At 63.1% G+C, this 17,119-nt stretch overlaps 2 protein-coding genes across 2 annotated transcripts in view; one reads left to right on the top strand and one right to left on the bottom strand.

Annotated features, from left to right (window-relative positions):
• Positions 1-364: 364 nt before the first annotated feature.
• Positions 365-15,617, bottom strand: Vwce (von Willebrand factor C and EGF domains). The gene is made up of 20 exons (XM_005408169.2): positions 15,335-15,617; positions 14,510-14,604; positions 14,338-14,427; positions 13,949-14,077; positions 12,615-12,731; positions 12,085-12,201; positions 11,550-11,678; positions 10,587-10,987; positions 10,417-10,510; positions 9,299-9,381; positions 7,953-8,040; positions 7,049-7,134; positions 6,371-6,488; positions 6,121-6,206; positions 4,893-4,989; positions 3,918-4,000; positions 3,088-3,178; positions 2,934-3,016; positions 2,733-2,829; positions 365-1,127 (listed from the first exon to the last, which is right to left on the bottom strand). Exons 1-20 carry the CDS (start codon positions 15,448-15,450, stop codon positions 631-633), a joined length of 2,697 nt encoding a protein of 898 aa, XP_005408226.1. The 5' UTR covers positions 15,451-15,617; the 3' UTR covers positions 365-630.
• Positions 15,618-15,695: 78 nt separating this feature from the next.
• Tkfc (triokinase/FMN cyclase) overlaps positions 15,696-17,119 on the top strand; it is a 35,423-nt gene continuing 33,999 nt past the window's right edge. The window contains exon 1 of the mRNA XM_005408165.2: positions 15,696-15,735. Coding sequence (XP_005408222.1) covers positions 15,711-15,735 — 25 coding nt within the window. The 5' untranslated portion in view covers positions 15,696-15,710. The remainder of the gene's footprint in view (positions 15,736-17,119) is intronic.

Raw genomic sequence — 17,119 nt, 5'->3', positions numbered from 1 at the left:
GCTCCGATGACCCCGCTGGGCGTCAGGACAGGAAGGGTGGGGCAAGGCACAACCCCGGACAGTGGCCCCGCGGCCACCCACATGGGAACCACCCTGAAGCTCCTGCACGAAGCCTCTCTGCCGGTCCCAGGGCTGGGGCAGCGCCCGCGGCAGTGACCGTGGTCGTCCTCCTCCAAGACCCTCACCCAGATTCTTATCTCCAGGCCTGCTTCGGGGACCTGGACCAGGAAGGTCCCCGCCACAGCCTCACAACAGCGGGCGCAGAGCAGGCAGATCAGCCTCCTCCCGGCCCCCCACGTCCTGCAGCCCAGCAGGGCTCTGTCCCCCCAGGGGCCTGGGCAGGGGCGACAGGAAGGAGAGGGCAGCCAGGGAAACAGACCGTTTAATTGGGGACAAGGTGGGGACAGGTGGCCGCCCCCGCAGGGCTCAGCAGCCCCGCCCTCCTCAGGAGCCAGGCGGGGCTGTCGAGGGGCCTGGGAGGACCTGCCTGGCAGCACTGGCCCCTCCCTCTCACAAGGCACCTGGGCACAAGGCCACACCAGCCCACTGCATCTGCCCTGCCGGCGCGCCTCGATCTCGCCTCTGCCCCCTCGGTGGCCTCCGTCCATAATCCCCCAGGCCAGGGTCCCCTCAGAGCTGGCGCTCTTCCTTCCCGGGGGTCCCCATGAAGGGCTGCTGGGGGCCAGGGTGGGTGGTGGCCTTGAAGGCCACAGAGAACCCACGAGATTGGAGTGGGGTGGCGGGAGTCTTGGTGGCGGGGCCAAGGCAGGGCACCGAGGACGGCGAAGCCTTGGTCAGGAGCGGGGCCCCTGAGGTAGACAGGGGGCTCCCTGGAGAGGCGGGAGGTAGAGAGGAGGATGCCCTGGGGGAGCCAGGTCCCCCTGGAACGGGGCCCCCCGGTTTCCAGTAGGGCGAGGCCCAGGCTCGGGGCCGGCCTGTGGGCTCAGAGAGCAGGCGAGGCATCTTGGACCCTGAGAGCAGCTGGTGCAGCTGGAGCGCGGGCTGTGGAGGGGGTGCCAGGGGGATCCCGGGGCAGGAGCTGCAGGGGGCCTTGGCGTCTCCTCGGGGGCTGCGGGCAGCTCCTGGAGTGGTCGGCCCTGGCTTCTCGTCCAGTGGGCGCAGGGAGCCTGGAGGGGATAGGAAGCAGACACAGGGTTTTCTGCCCAGGGCTGCAGAAGCTCTGGGACAGGCAGGGGCACAGACGCCAGGCTGTCTTCGAGGGACCTTGGCACTCGCTGGCAGAGACTGCAGGAGCCACGGACCCGTGGCCGCCAAGTTCTGTGCAGACTGGCACAGGCACAGAGCCCCCGCACCTCCGTTTCCTCCTCTGCCTCAGGCAAGGCCCCGGTGCTGACACCAGCTCAGATCCGGGCGCTAAGGATGCACAGTGTGGGTTCCTCAGTGGCGACAGTCGGGCCACACAGGGGCGGGGGCTGAGGGTGCAGAGGCAGCAGTGCGGGGAGCTGGGTGACGGACAGGAGCTCTGTCCCACCGCTGTTCTCCTGTGAAGCTCATCTAAAGAACATCCTCTAAAAGACAGGCCTGGGTCCTCAAGGGAGGAGAACACATCCCACCATGGCTGCAGGCGCATCTGTGGGAGGCCGGGCCTCAGGTAAGATGGAATGAGCAGGCCTGCACGCCGCCCCAGGGATAGGAAATACCCTGTAACTGGAATCACATGGCCCGGTGAAGTCTGGCCACACATCAGTCACCCCGGTGGGGGCCCAGGACCTCCCGACCCGCCCCTTCCTAAAAAGGTCCTGGTTCCTTCCATGTACCCTTGCTAGGTGACCTGCTTCCCCACTGGATCAACATTGCCCATGTAGGGGCTGGGGATTTAGCTCAGCGGCAAAGCGCCTGCCTGGCAAGCGCAAGGTCGTGAGTTCGGTTCCTGGTACCGGAGAAAAAACAAAAACAAAAACAAAAACAAAACAAAAAAAAAAAACATTGCCCATGCGACTGTACTTGTAATCTTCCTGGTTGATCACAGTTTTGTCGCACCTTATACCCACCTCGTGGTTTTGCTCTATAAAACCTCACAGAAGTGGGGTCGGGTTCCCTCCTGTCTCTCAGGAGCTGTGCACTTCCAATAAGTTTTTCCTACTCTTAACCTCCATTATTCCTTAGAATTCATTCTTCAATTTCGGGGAACACGAACTCGGCACATCTGACATCTAGCAGGTTGGGAGTTACATATTTCCCTGTACCAAGAGCAGCCATGTCTGAGGTAGGCGTGGACCCAGTGCCATGGGAAAGCTGAAATTCTGAGATGGTTTGGGGGATGCAGGAGCCGTCTCCATTGCCGGGTCCCCCTTTTTTAGGAGGGTGCATTGTGGGAGACGTCACTCACACTGACACCCAGGACTGACTGCTCTCTCTCCATAAACCATGTGGTCCCAACACCCCTTCACCCCCAAGTACTGGGGATTAAACCCTGGGCCTTTGCACTGAGCTACAAGCGCAGTCCTCTATTATTTTTATTTAGAGACAGGCCTTACTAAGTTTCCCAGGTTGAGCTTGAATATGCAGTCCTCCTGCCTCAGCCTCCCAGAGTGCTGGGATGACAGGTGTGCACAAGACCAGGGGCATCAGGTCCCGGCATGCTGCAGGAGCCCAGCAAGCCACTCCCTGTCTGGGCCTGGGCTCTCCCTGGAAGCCCTCCGCTATCTAGGCTTGAGAGGGAAACCCAGGCAGGAGGCAGTGGGTGACAGCCCAGGCCGCAGGCCACTTACCTGAGCAGGAGGCGCAGCAGTCCCCAGCGGGGACAGGCGGGGCAGGGCCAGCGCAGGCCAGTGGGCAGGAGACCCTCTCACAGCTCACCTCTCCCAGCTGAGGAAGCAGAGGACACTCGTGAGGAGCGAGGGCGGAGGACAGGCGCCGGCACGCACACGCCCCGAGGTGCACACAGCGCGCAGCCAGAGGCGTCGGCTCACCTGGCACGTGCAGCGCGTGCAGGGCTCGTTGTCCAGCACGAACACCTGGCCATTGGCCACCTTCCTGCCCTCGTAGTTGCAGTCTGGGGGGCACAGGACGCAGCGTGAGGGCTTGGCCTACGGGGGCGCAGGGCAGGCGGCCGGTCCCACTCACCACGGCACACAGGGCAGCACTCCCCGTCGGGGTGGAAGGGGTAGGTGCAGGCGATGGGGCAGTCCACCGGCGAGCAGGCCACCGAGCCCAGCTGCGGACACAGAGACACTGGCACCGTGCTCGGGCGGCAGTGTCAGGGAGGCGTCTTGGCGGGCACGGGCTCTGCTTCGTGTCGCCCTGCCAGGACACAGGCCTCCGAAGTGCAAAGGCCTGGCTGTGTCCACGAGCCCCACTGCCAACAGGGACTTGCTGACCAGACGCCCCGGACTTCAGGGAATGGGTGAGCACCACGACTAGGGCCCGGCAGCCGGGGCTCAAGGGGCGCAGGCCTGGGGCCGCCTTGCATGGCACAATCAGAGAACAAGCAGACCGGGGGCCGCGGGACCCAGCACACAGCCAGGGCACTCGTGAAGGGAGCGCGGGTTCCCCAGCCCGGGCCTTGGCCCTGAGCTCCACGAGCTTTGGAAGACCTTAAGAGCGGCAGGGCTTTCCCCTCTGCCCCAGACCTGCTGCCCCCAGCTGCCCCGCCGCAGGGCTCTGGAGAACCCTGTGGCTCAGCCTCAGCACCGAGACTAACCAGCTGAGGCGCGTGGGCCAGCAGCCCACCTACCGAATGTCCAGGGCACACTGGCTCCCCAGCACCAGGGCTTGGGAAAGGAGCTGGCACCCCAGCAGGAGCCCCCGGGCCACACTCTGCCTGGCCCGGTGCCACTCGCTGGACTATCCTGCTAACCCAGCCTGTGGACACCAGCTGAGATTCGCCCCAGGCTGCCAAAGGGACCTCGGGAGCTGGGGGGCTGGGCGGGGCTTCCAGAGGAGGCGGTGCGTACCAGGCAGATGCAGCTGAGGCAGGGGTCGAGTGCCGAAGGGAAGGTCTCGTTGTTGTAGAAGACGCGGCCCATGTAGGTGCAGCCTGCAGATGGGGCACGCGGTGAGCAAGCGGCGGGGCAGAGCCGGAGCTTACCTGGGCAGCAAGGGTCAGGCCGTGCTGCCTGCGCTGGACTCAGCTGTGGACCACAGCGTCTACGCCACAGGGTCTCGGGCCCAGTGACCAGGCCGCACGTGGTCTCCTCCACCTGCCCCCCTTACACTGGCCCTCTGGCTCCTGGTACCCCAGATTCACGCTAAGATGCCACCGTGGCCCCAGACGCCACCGTGATAACAGACATCACAGGCTGGCAAGCAGAAAAGTGGCTGTGCGGGAAGAAAACTCATCTAAAAGACACCTGGGAAATGTTACATGTGTCACAGAAAGATGGTCGGAGTCAACCATGGCAGTGGCCTCTTTTATTTACTTGTTTTGCTTTCTGTATTTTCTCAATTTTCTACAACCATCCATTCATATTGAGATAGTGGAAAAGATAAAAATGACTATTAAAAACCACAGCTTCAGCTGGGTGTAGTAGCACACACCTGTGATCCTAGCTACTCAGGAGGCTGAGGCAGGAGGATAGATGGTTTGGGCCCAGGCTGGGCAATGTAACGAAGCCCTAACTCAAAATGAAGTTTTACAAAAGGGCTGGACTGTAGCTCAGGGGTGGAGCGCTTGCCAAGCATGTACGAGGTCCTAACCGTTCAGCGAGTACAGTGCTGGTACCCCGTACACACTCAGGGAAGCCAAGCCAGCGCTCCTGTGGGGAAACCGCTGTACTTCCCTGGCCCCTGGTTTCCTCCTCTGTGAAGTGGGGCGAGTGAGGTCTCTGAGGTCTGGCAGGAGATGAGGCATGAACAGTGCAGACGAGCCTGGCAGGGTGGCCGGGACCCAGGACCCCTGAGAATCATGGCCAGGGTGGGGTGGGGGTTACCTGCCGAGCAGTCGGGGCAGCACTGCCCAGGGATCCGGATGGGGTGGGGACAGAAGTCCACGCAGTCTGTCCTCCTGCAGCTCACTGAGCCGTCCGCCTGGAAGAAGGAGGGATTCACCCAGACTCTGCCAGCCAGCCCCACCTCCCTGCCCGACAGAGGGCAGTACAAACAGCTCACCCTCAGGGCGCCACGCTGCAGCCAGGGGTGCAGGTCCCACAGAGGGCTGGCTGCTGGGAAGGTGACCCAAGCCTTCCCAGAGGGGTCTGCACGGTCCAGCAGGGGCGCAAGCCTGGGTTCTGGTGCCCTGGCTTCCCTGGTCCCCAAAGGCCACCTGTCATCCCAGCCACATTCTTCCTGTACTGCTCCCTGGAGCCTAGCCCACCCCACACCTACAGAGGACGGTAAAACCCTACCTTTATGGGAATACATCCCACTGAAATCAAACTGCTGCACAAGATCTCTGTCTCCCTGTCTGCCTGTCCTTCCTCCCACCCTCGTTCTTTCTCTCCTTCCTCTCTTTTTAAAGAATCTGAATGTTCATGATCCTTTCTTCTACTCTCATGAAACGAGTGCTGAAACTGACAACGGAGAGAAGCCACCTGGGTGGGTGGCTGTCCTCTAACTCCCACAAAACACACTCAAGCTTGTTAAGGGCCAGAGGCAGGAAGATCGCAGCCTGAGCAATTGAGCCAGACCTTATCTCAAAATAAAAATTTAAAAACTGGCTGGGGTGTAGCTCAGCAGCACAGCACTTGCCTAGCATGCACAAGGACATGGGTTTGAGCCCCAGCACCAGAGAAAATGTGCAGACCAAGCTTCTCCCACACTGGTATGAACTTATCTCGGGGCTGAGCCTGGGGTCCTGTGGGTCGGACAGGGCCTCCAGGGGCACCCACGGTGCTGCTGCTCCAGGACCTCATCTTGAAAGGGCAGAAAGGGAGCCAGGGTGGCTACAGCAGGCCGCAGCAGTGCACAGCGAGGGGAGCGGCCGGGCGTGCTCTGCTGCCCACCGTGGGGGGCACACGGCTTCTCGTAACCCAGGTCCCACCCTGCCTGGCCCCACCTTGGAAGCCCAGGAGGACCCGGGCGGACCCAGGGCCAGGGCTCGCAGCCCGGCACAGGCGCAGGCTCAGGCCGAGAGCCCCACGCAGCGCAGCGTGGCCGGGAGGAAGGGACCGCCGGGAGGGGCAGCGGGAAGCAGCTGAAGGCGAGCAGGCTGTCATTCACCTGGCAGATGCATAACTCACAGGGGTCGCCGGGCGACCAGATCTGTCCCACCGGAAACTCGGCCCCGTTGTCATCCAGGGAGCAGCCTGGCAGGGGCAGGAGGGGGAGGCAGTGGGCGAGAAGGTGAGGGTGGACGGAGCCTTGTGCTCCAGATGCGCGCAGACCTCCGCACTCAAGCAGACACCCTGCCGCACACTCAGCCTCACCAGCGGTCTCCCCGTGGCGCCCGGGCCTCCCGCAGTCACCTCACCTGAGCGGGGCGTGGGCTCCAGACAGGTGAAGCAGCACTGGCCAGGGCCCAGCCGCCACTCCTCTCGGGGACAGTCCAGCTCGGGACACGGTGTAAAGGAGCAGGTCACCTCCCCGTTCTGGAAGGCAGCAGGACGTGGGCGGTGAGGGCTGTCACAGGGGCCCAGCCTGGCCTCCACCATCCTGGCCTAACCCTGCACCCGCTTCCACCTGCTCCCATACACCCCACAGTCACCTCCCTGTGCTCTGCTCCACCAGGGGATGTTCTAGCACCAAAGCCACGGTCCTCTGCGCCCACAAGCGGCTGCTGACAGCAGTGTCTCCCTCCCACGCCCGCCCATGTCACCCGACCCACCCGCCCACCGTCCTGGCTACTGCTGGTGGCTCGCTGGGTGCAGGGCCTGTAAAAACCCCATCTGCCCCCGCTGTACCTCTTCTCTCCTGCCCAGGCCCCACACCCTCGGCCAGGCCACACCCCTGTCACCCTGGTGTCCAGGAGACCCAGAGCAGGTGGCCCTCGGCCCCCACCTTGCCTACTGCAGCACCCGGACGCCGTGCTCACGGGGCAGCCTGGGCCGAGCCCTGTCCCCTACGTGGCCCTGGGGGAGTCCCTTTCCCACAGGGCAGCTGGCCCTCCCTGTCATCCCCAGATGCGGCAGGTAGGTCTCAGCCACCCTACCTGGCAGGTGCAGGTAGTGCAGTCATCACCGGCACGGCTGAACACAGCCCCCTCGGCATACCAGTGGCCATGGAAGTGGCACCGCACTGCGGGGAGAGGGGACACACAGCCCAGACTGCAATGGTACCCCGTCACCAGGCAGCCTGAGTGCAATGGGCTCTCTGGGCCTCTATTTCCCCATCTGTACACGGGCTTGATAACATCTCCTATGTCACACAGACACTAGTGGCCATTCACAAGAACTTAATTAAAATAGCATAACAAGCCAGGCATGGTGAACAGGCCTTGATGCCAGCACTAGGGAGGCTGAGGCAGGAGGACCTCAAGTCTGAGCCCAGCTTGGACAACTTAGTGACTTAGTCAGACCCTGTTTTAAGGTAAAAAACAAAAAGGGCTGGGGATGTAGCTCAGTGCAAAGGCCCTAAATTCAATCCCTGCTACCACAGAATAACAACAGCAATAGTAACAATATAACATGTAAAAGTTAAGAAAAACATTTTAAAAGAACACCAGCTTTGAAATCACTCTGCACCACTGCTAACTGGCTCTGTGTCCCTAGGCAAAGACGTGACCTCTCCGAGCCTCTTTCCTCATCCAAACAAGGCAACGAAACAGAGATGACCCGAGGACAGCAGGTGCCCCCCAGTAGGACGTGGGGTGGTGGGGACCTCCGCAACAGGGCTACGGTCACCTCAGAAGAGTGGCCGAGGGTCCAGAGACCGCTCTCCTCCTGGGCAGAATGTGGGCCCAGACCCCACCCCCGCTGGAAGGCTCGACCCAGGCGGATGCAGCCAAATGCGGCGCACGCAACAGGTGCGGTGAGAGCGGTGCGCCTGCGCAGTGGACCTGCGCCCCGGAGGCCGCCGCCCCGCCTTCCCTGCCCCGGCTGTCCCCGGCCACTCACCCGGGACGCAGGCACAGCAGTCCGGCTGCGGGGCCGCCTCGCAGGAGCCGGGAGGACACTCGGGCGAGATGCAGGACACGTTCCCGGCCTGCACAGATGGGACCCTGGTGGGCATGGCGCTGGGACACGGCCTGCCCGCTGTCCCTACACTGACTGGCTAACTGTAGCATGCCCTCCCCGCCTGAAGCGCCCAAGGGAAGCGCCTGGAGACCAGAAAAAGTGCCACTGCATCATAGCCGTCTCTGGGGTCCTTGTCCAGAGGTTCAAAGATCCCCTCTCGTGACCCCAGCGGAGCCTGCCCCCCAACGCGTGATGCCCCGACTGGAAAGGGGTGCCTGGCTGCTCCAGGGGATGCATCTGAGCCGTGACCGGAGGGCCTTTCATGGGCTGGTCAAAACAGTACATTTAAGAACAAATTCTAAAAATGTGAATTTAAACCAGGGGTGGTGGTGCACACCTGTGATCTGAGCACCGGGAAGGCTGAGGCAGGAGGACTGACAAGAGTTCAAGGCCACCCTGGGCTACGCAGCCACAGGTTCTGCCATCAAAGCCAGGCCAGGAGCCGCTTTTAAAGGTGAGCAGGGGTGGTGGCCAGAGCTGGGCTTGGGACTCAGACCTCAGCCCAAGTCCCTGCAGGAGCAGGGACAGGAAAGCTGGCCTGGAGCTGTCGAGACCTTGCGGGTGGAGACAGAGGGAAGGCCCGTGTGCTGCACGGGCCTGAAGGGATGCACAGTCACTTCCGTGGGACAGTACAGCACCGCGCCCTGCCTGGCTCTCAGTAGGTGCCTCCTAACTGTCCTTGGCAGACTGACCCTGCCTAAAGCAAAACACTGAGCCAGGCAAGGTGGCACATGCCTGCAACCCATTACTCAGGAGACAGAGGCAGGAAGATGGCGTTCAAGCCCAGCCTGGGTCACTGAGGCACTTAGCCAGAGCTTGTCTCAAAACCAAAAATATAGATGGTTTGGGGCTGTAGTTCAGCGCAGAGGCCCTCGGTTCAATTCCCGGAAGCGCAAAAATAAAAATAAAAAACCTCTCAGCAAGCCGAGGGTTACATCCACGTTTCTTATGGGGGCAAATCTTCAGCCTGGAGAGAGCAGCTGGGGGCCGGGCACTGAGCCCTTCCCTCCCCGCCATCCTGCACGCCTGAGGCCCTGCGCCAGCTTCCTGCCCCCCGCCCCCGCCCCTTTGGATTCCCCAGGTTCTGATCCAAACCCACAGCCCGGGACGGCTCCTTGCATCCAATCAGCTCCCTCGAGCACCAGGCTCCTCTCCTTGCTTCAAAATCCCAGACAGCTCTGGAGGTTGGGAAAACACCACGGGGCTTGGGGACCTGTGACGCTTACCAGGCAGACGCAGACGGTGCAGTTCTCACCGGGAGGTGAAAACACATCCCCGTGCGCCCGGACAGCGCCGCTGTGGAAGCAGCCTGTGACAGTCAGTGGGGGGCGTCGGCCACTCAGAGCACGTGAGGCCCCCTGACCAGCATGTGTGCTGGAACCTCTTGCTCTGCCCGGACGCCTGGTGAGGTGCGTAGGCGGCCCGAGCTGCTGCGTGGCCCCAGGGCCCTGGGGCGACAGGAGACAACCCCAGGGCCTGGGGCTACTGGTGCCCTTAGGGCCACAGGTGTCTGGAGAGCATCTCCGTCCCACCACATGGGGAAGACAGAGGACACCCATTCCTGAGACTGAGTGGCCGCCTCAGTCCCCCTGCGAGGCCTTGGGCAGTCACTGAGCCCCCCCATGACATTTTCATCATAAAATGGAAATGCCACCATGTACCCAGCAGGCTGGGAAGGACTCGAAACCTCGGGATCAAGCACCAGTGCTTTCCACCCAGGGCTCAGTCAAGCCACACGTTTGGTTTTTGGTTTTGCCTTTGATGTTGTAGTGCTGGAGATGGAACCAGCACGTGCTAGCAGGCGCTCTACCAGCACCCTCGGCGCCTTGGGGAGATGCTGCAACTGCTGCCATCTCCCCAGGAGCTCCGGGACCTTCCACTGGAGCGCCTGTCCTGTCACGGGGGTCCCTGCTCACTCCCCTGTGTCATACCAGCCTTGGCAGCAGGCGCAGAGCAGGAGTGCACGGCCTGGTGGAAGGGCCAGGGAGGAACTAAGGTCCCTCCTAACACTAGCAATGGGGGGCAAACAAAGCTGGGCAGACGGTGGGGTGCAGCCCCAGGAGGGGAGCGGCTGGCAGTGGGGATATGGGGAGATTCACGGGATGAACGAATGAGTGAGGGTTACAACAGCCTCGACAAGTGGCAGTCCCAGGTCATCCCCAGAGCAGCCCACCCTCAGCCCCCACCCGCTGGGCCAGCGACGGAGCAGCCCACGGATCCGAGGGCTGGTAGTGCTCCAGGCAACTTGAAGGTGCATAACGGTGGGGGACAGCCGTGGGGTAAGGATGGCCAGGAGGAAACAGGACGGCCAAACACGTGTGTGCACGCCCAGGCCAGCTCTCACCTGTGCAGGACGGGCAGCACCCCCCATCCTGCGGGGGTACCGGGTGGGAACACGTGGCCTCACACCTCACCTTCCCACAGGTCACCTCCCCGTCCTGGAAGCACAAGCAGGCGCTGCAGCCCGCTCCAGGTCGCAGACACTGCAGCAGGCAACGGGATCCGCACACCCACCTCGCACCAGCACTGCGTGCACCCGGGCACAGCCCAGCGGCTCCCTGATGCGTGCATGGCTCCCAGGTGCCAGCAGGGAAGAAGTCCCGGTGCCGGGCTCTGGTCCTCAGGGCCGCGGGGGGAAGAAGGGGTGCCGAGTGCCTCCTCCTGGAGGAGGGAGGGGGGTCCAAGGGTTCCTAGCAGCGAGGCACCAGGCACAGGGGTGGCCATCAGGGTAGACGACAGCCATGCAAGTTCTGGAGGGCGTGTGGTCCAGACCCCAGCAACCGGGCCTGGGGCCCCAGGACCGGGGCTGTAGCCTGGGGACAGGCCCGGCTGGCCAACGTCAGGAAGCAGCAGGGCCATCGCGGGGGGCCTGGGCTGTAGGATGGCAGAGGGCGCCAGCAGCGCCCGGGGCAGAGCTGCAAGGGAAGCACACGGTCTCCTGGGGGGAGGCGGGGCCTCAGGCCCTGACGCCGCCACCCAGCGCCTGACGCGCTGGGACTGCGGGACAGCCGGAGCGCACACGGGAAGAGTGGCGGTGGGACGCGGGACTCACGGCCTTCCCGTCCCCTAAGCCTAACCCTGATTGACCTTAACCCGAACTGACCCAAATCCTAATCACCGCAGGGATCCAGCCCCACTCCTGCATTCTAGCCTCGTCCCTGGTCGCAAGGCAGCAGGGGCAGGGGGCGGGGCCTGGAGGGGAGGGACTGAGGGCGTGGGCTTTTTGAGAGGGCGTGGCTTTTAGGGGTGGAGCTTTGAGGTGGGCATGGTTTTGAGGGCTTGGCTTTTTTTGAGAGGGCGTGGCTTTTTGAGGGGGCGGGGCCTTTGAGAGTGGCTTTGGGGTGGGCCCCTAGGGGGCGGGGCTTGAAAGGGCGGTGCTTTTAGGGGCGTGGCTTTAGGGGCGTGGCTCGAGTGTTTGAGAGGGCGGTGCTTTGAGAGGGCGGGGCCCGAGGGGCGGGGCTAGGGCTCCGCAATCACCTTCGCAGGACGTGCGGTCCGCCCGCAGCCTGAAGCCGGGTCTGCAGGTGCACAGGAAGCTGCCCACCGTGTTCTGGCAGGAGTGGTCACAGACTCGCCTCTCCTGCGGCCTCCGACACTCGTTCACGTCTGCGGGAGAGCCTGACTGCCTTGTCCTGCCGGGGAGCCCCTTCCTCCGCCTGAGCCTAGGCAGTGTTTACGGCCCCTCCGGCAGCAGGAGCCCTGGGACGGCGGGGACAGCGAGCGTGCTCTGCCCCTCGGCCTAGCGCCGGGCCTGCCCCGTCCGTGTCTTCTTCCTCACAGCTCGCTGCCTGCCCTGGGGGGCTCCAGGACAGACACCTCGCCCTGCCGGGACAGTTAGGGCAGGGGACCCGCCTTCCCCCGGGGCCTGGCCCGTGCCCGGCATGCCAGTCCTGCTCTGGACGCGGCCGCCGGCCGGCCGAGGGGCAGGGCCTCCCTGTGAAGCAGAAGACCAGGGCAGAGCGGGCTTCCTGGGCACGTCCTGGAGGGCAGCGAGAGACACAGGGCAGCTCACCCACGCAGGAGTGCCGGTTGCCGTGGAGGTAGAAGCCGGCGCGACAGGAGCACTTGTAGCTGCCCACGCTGTTCCTGCATCTCTGCTGGCAGGGTGTGCCCAGGCACTCGTTCGTGTCTGCGGGGCACAGGACAAGGCTGGCCTCCCTGGCCACCCCACTCGAGGCCCTGGGTCCAGCTCGACGCCCTCGTCCAGTGTGTCACCCCTAAAGACCCCCAGACACACACTGGCCTGCACGCCCTCCTCACAGAGCTCAGGAGGCCCCCGGGCACCGTCCGGGCTGCGGCTCCTACCCCGGCCCTCACCTCGCTGCCTCTTCTGAGGCGCGGCCTGTGCACATGGGCCCCACCCGCAGCCCGAGTCTCCTCCACCCCGTGCCTTTCAAACCCTCACCCCACTTCTTACTGCCCTGGCCAGCCTCAGTTTCCCCATCTGTAACGTGGGTGGCTCAGCACTTCCTCAGAAGAACAGGGCAGAGTGCAGGTCCCGCACGGCACCCCAGGGCTGCCCTGCCTCCTTTGCCTGCTCACCTTGGCAGCTGTGGCGGTCAGCGGACAGCTGCATGCCCGGCCCGCACTCGCACACAAACCCGCCTTCCGTGTTCACACAGCGGCCCTCACAGGAGGAGCTCAGACACTCATCAATGTCTGGGAAGAGAAAACCCTCACACAGCGGGCTCTGAGCATGGCTGGGACCCGCACCCACACCCCAGGAAGAAAGAGTAGGCACCAAGGAAGCCTTGCTAACTTGCCCAGGCTCGAACTTGCAATCCTCCTGCCTCAGCCTCTTGAACTCTGGGATTACAGGTGTGTGCCATTACAGATATGCCCAGTTTATGATCTCAATTTTAAAAACGTGTATGTGGGTGACTTACATACACACCTGTATAAACACATAAACATATACACACCCGGGGGGACAATGGAGAAAATGCTTCATTTTAGTAGCATCATCTCTAAGTGGGATTCTACTTTCATCTTTCCACTCTTACTTTCCAATGTTTTTTTGTTGAGACAGGGTCTCACACTGCAGTTCAGGCTGGCCTTGAACTCACTATGTAGCCCAATCTGGTCTCCAATTCAGAGCAGTCCTCCTGCCTCAACCTCCCAAGGGCTGGGATGACAGGCGTGTGTCACCATGTCCGGCATTTCAAATGTTTTTAAATGAATTACCATTTGCTTCTCTGTTCAGAGGAAAAACATTGTTTTTACAAAGTTAAAACTATGCAAAGGCCAGGCGCAGCGTGCACACCTGTAAGCCCAGCTCCTTGGGGTCTCAAGTTGGTAGGCCAAGCCCAGCAATCTTCCAAGACCCTGTCTCGAAATGGAAACTAAAAAGATAAGAAGGACCTTAACGTAGCTCAGTGGTAGAAAAGAAAGAAACTCCAAGAATGGTTTCACTGCTCTGAAAACAGTCAGGAAATTGGTCATAAGGGGCTGTGGATGTAGCTCAGTGGCACAGTGCCTGCCCGGCAAGTGTGAGGTCCTGAGTTCGATTCCTGATATCCCCCCAAAAAACAATTGTTGAGTTTTGTTTTCCCGTGTTTTAAATGCCACTTTCCCAAGCAGTCTCCCTGCTCACCATCATGGCCCCTGCACCACAGGTCCTGGTGACAGTCCCGTGACGCTGGGCCTTCCTGTGCAGTGTCCTAGCTCTTGTCCCTGTCCCCATATTCAGAAGCTCCACAACAGCGGTGACCAATGCCCTGGTCACTGGCCCCTCAATAAATATTTGTGAAGTACCGGAGGTGACATATCCCTTGTCTGCATGCACCACAGCTTGACCCAGCTCAGCGGGCCCTGCGGCCCCCGGGGGCCGAGCAGGCAGAAGCATTCCTACCCCTCCTGGTGCTCCTGGCTCCCACCTGTGCACCGGACACCCACGGTGGTCTCTGTCATGGAGAAGCCCACGGGGCACACTCGGGCCACCTCCTGACATCCGCCGTGGTTGCAGGTCAAGTCGCAGCCGTACTCCCCGCAGGGTCCGTGGGCGTCTAAGCAGGCGTGGCACCAGTGAGTCTGTGGTGGGCGGCTGGGCCCAGCCCTCTGCCCCAGGTGTCCCTGAGTCCTGCTGGGAGGGGGTTCTGGGGCGGATGGGCCTGAGTTCAGTCCATTTCTGCCCCTTCCTGGTCCTGTGACTCGGGCAAGACAGTGCCGCAGCCTCCCCCTCTACACAGGCACCTGAGAGGCCCCCACTGCCCAGCTTGTCGTCCCAGGGCTGACCCACATTCCATCAGCCGCGTTTCCTTGTTACCTGGGCAGGTGGCCCCTTGCTCCCCATCCGTGCAGGAGCAGACATTGGGTGCGATGCAGACACCGCTCCCACAGCCGAAGGAGCAGAGGGCTGGGGGAGAGACTCGGGTAAGGGGCTGGGCAGGGACCTCTGCCCCTGCCCTGGGTAAGTGGGCATGTGGATGAGCACTTACGCAGGGTGCAGTGCCCGCTGCCCATGGAGGGCACCCAGCCTGGACAGCAGCCACTCCCGAAGCCTGAGAGGCAGACATGGGGGCCCCGGCGGCGCCTGTGGAGAAAAACAGCACAGGGCACTCTGGGGTGCCCTCCCTGCGGGGGGAGCAGGCTGCCAGGGTGTTGGGAGGGCACAGAGGTGGACGAGACATGGAGGCCACCGTCACACAGCAGAGGCAGGAGCTGTCCAGCCACGGACTCGGCTGTGTCCGGAGGCCAAGGGAGCCGCCACTCTGCCCTGGGCATTTCTCAGAGTCCCCGCTATGTGTGCCTGGAGCTGGGGACAAGGACGGACCAAGCTAAGAATGGCTACGGCCAATGGAACGTGTTCCGGACAGGGTGCCCTGAGTACTGAGAAGTGTCCCTGGCCCAAGGACCTTTCCCCTTCCTGAAGCCAATGGGCAGCGCTGCCACTTGCCCACCCCCTAGAGCAGCAGCCTGGGGAGAGGCCGGTGCTCCTGTTCCTCAAACCCGCTGTAGGGGCAGGTGGGCCAGTGAAGTGGGAGGTGGCAGTCACACAGGGAGCCTGCAGGCTGGGACCGGTGGAGGCGCTATGGAAGGCACCCGGAGGTCACGGCCGCATGTCCGGCCACCGCCAAGGTCCCTGGGTTCCTGGCCCAGGCACCATGGGCACTGTGTGTGCTCTCCACCTTGCGGCGACCTGGGTACCCAGTGGCGGCCCAGGGTCCTGGAGGGCATGGACTTGGGGAGCAGCGCAGCCCCCAGCCTACCAGATCTAAGTGTCCCCGCCCCCGGTCTCGCGGCCCCAGCCCAGCGGCCCCTACCTCTCGGCGGCAAAGGGCCCGGGCTGCGTCCTCCCGGAGGGGCCTCTGCCAGGCACCGCGGGCGGCAGGAGCAGGAGCGCGGCGCAGGCGGCCCCGACCAGCAGCCCAGCCCGCATGGCCGGGGCGGGGGTTGCAGGCGCACAGCCGTCGCTCCGCTGACCCTCCTCCCGCGCCGCGCTGCGTCCCGCGCCCGACACAAAAGGCCGCGCAGCGCGCCGCTGGCGCTGGGGAGGCGCAGGCCGGCGGGCGGAAGGGGGCAAAGATCGGGGACCCCGGGGCGGGGTTTCGCTCGCACACCCCAGCCGGTTTGCAGTGGCTTCCTGCAGAGGGTGGAGGGCAGCGGCGGAGGCCTGGGTGAGGAGCCTCAGGGACGGGGATGACGGCCCCTTGGCTGGGACAAGGTAAGCGAAGCCCACCGATCCGACCCTGGATCGCCCCACCCCCGGGCGCGCGGATCGCGGCGCCCGCTCCCTGGCCAGGGGACACTCCGGGGCCTGACCCCACGGGCTAGGTGGCACCAGTGGGAAGGGGCCGGGTGCCTGCCGGGGGTGGCGTGCAGCCCCCGGATTAGAACTGGAAGGCCCCCCTGGACCTCTGCTGGTGCAGGCCCTGATGGAGCTCAGCAGGCAGGGTGGGCAAGGACCCTTGGCAGAAACAGGACTCTGCCCTGGCCACCCGACCAGCCTGCCAAGCTTGTGTACTCCCCAGAGCTAAGGCAGGCAGTGGCGGTCAGACAGCAGCAAGTCCAGCTCGGAGTGACATTTAACTTGGTCTCAAAAGTGTGTGCATCCCCCGCAGACAGGCCCGTGCCTTTGGTTCCTGTCCGCTGAAATCCTTGACGGCAGTGGCCGCTGTGACCAGACTCTGGCTCTTTCCCAGGGTCCTGCCCGAGGTTCACGCAGCTCGTCACACCTGGTTGGTTCAGGCCCATCTGCCGTCACTTCGTGGTGATAGGGATGCATTCCGAGACTCTGGACCTCAGATTCCTGGGGCAGCTTTGCCTGAAGCCCCAAACTCCCCAAGGCTGCGCTTTCCCATCCAGGTCAACCAGGAGCCCCCTCTCCGGCCAGGGCTTCCGCGCACCCTCACACACCTGCACCCACGCAGCATGCCACTCTGCCCCGCTCCTGCCCTCAGTGAGCAGCTGAACATCCATCCCTCCCAGACGGAGGAGCCCTGTGGGGATTCTGCTGTCCCTCCCGTCTTGGGACCCCTGGCCTCGCCTGTCCCTCTTACAACCTTGGTCCCTTCAGCTTGCCATCTGCTTTTTCCTGCCTCTCCCTGAGGCTTCTCAGACTGGCCTGGGGTCCAGCCTGCTGCTCACCCTGCTGCGTCCCTTCCTCTCCTCTGAGGCTGTGGAGGATCCAAGCTGCTGGCTGTGGACACCCCAAGGCCCTCCGTGGGTGTGTGCTCACGTGTGTGCTCATATGTGTGCGGAGGCCAAGGGAGGGCTCCTCGCACAACGCAGCGGGCTGCCTGAAGCAGAGCTCAGGGACAGCCTTTCACCCTGAGGCAAGGGTGCTCCGGGAGGGGTGTGGCCATGGGCAGCAGTGTTTCCACGAGGTGACTGGATTCAGTCCCGCGCGAGATTGCAGGAAACAAAACCAGCCAAGCGCTGGCAGGCTGCTTCTTCAAGCTCCAAGCTTGGGATTGAGGCCCCCGAGGAGCGGGTCAGGGAGTGGGGCACAGGTCACCTCGCCACTCTTAACCAGGGTGGGCACCTTCAAGTCAAGGGTTCAAGTCCAGAAATCCCCAGTCGGACTGAGGCTTACCAGCCGGGCTGGT

This window comes from Chinchilla lanigera, unplaced genomic scaffold (assembly GCF_000276665.1).
Source record: "Chinchilla lanigera isolate Chin_1 unplaced genomic scaffold, ChiLan1.0 scaffold00110, whole genome shotgun sequence".
Lineage (NCBI taxonomy): Eukaryota > Metazoa > Chordata > Mammalia > Rodentia > Chinchillidae > Chinchilla > Chinchilla lanigera.
Note: the sequence above shows the minus strand (reverse complement) of the source record. Positions and strands in the feature narration are given on the sequence as shown.

What these genes read in the sequence shown, in the direction of transcription:
- Vwce (XM_005408169.2), bottom strand. Translation starts at nt 15,450, where the DNA reads ATGCGGGCTGGGCTGCTGGTCGGGGCCGCCTGCGCCGCGCTCCTGCTC. An exon ending in GCAAGGGGCCACCTGCCCAG is followed by an intron (nt 14,078 to 14,337) that starts GTAACAAGGAAA and finishes ACGCCTGCTTAG; the next exon opens with ACGCCCACGGACCCTGCGGG. An exon ending in GCACGCAGTGCTGGTGCGAG is followed by an intron (nt 10,511 to 10,586) that starts GTGGGTGTGCGG and finishes TTGTGCTTCCAG; the next exon opens with GACGGGGAGGTGACCTGTGG.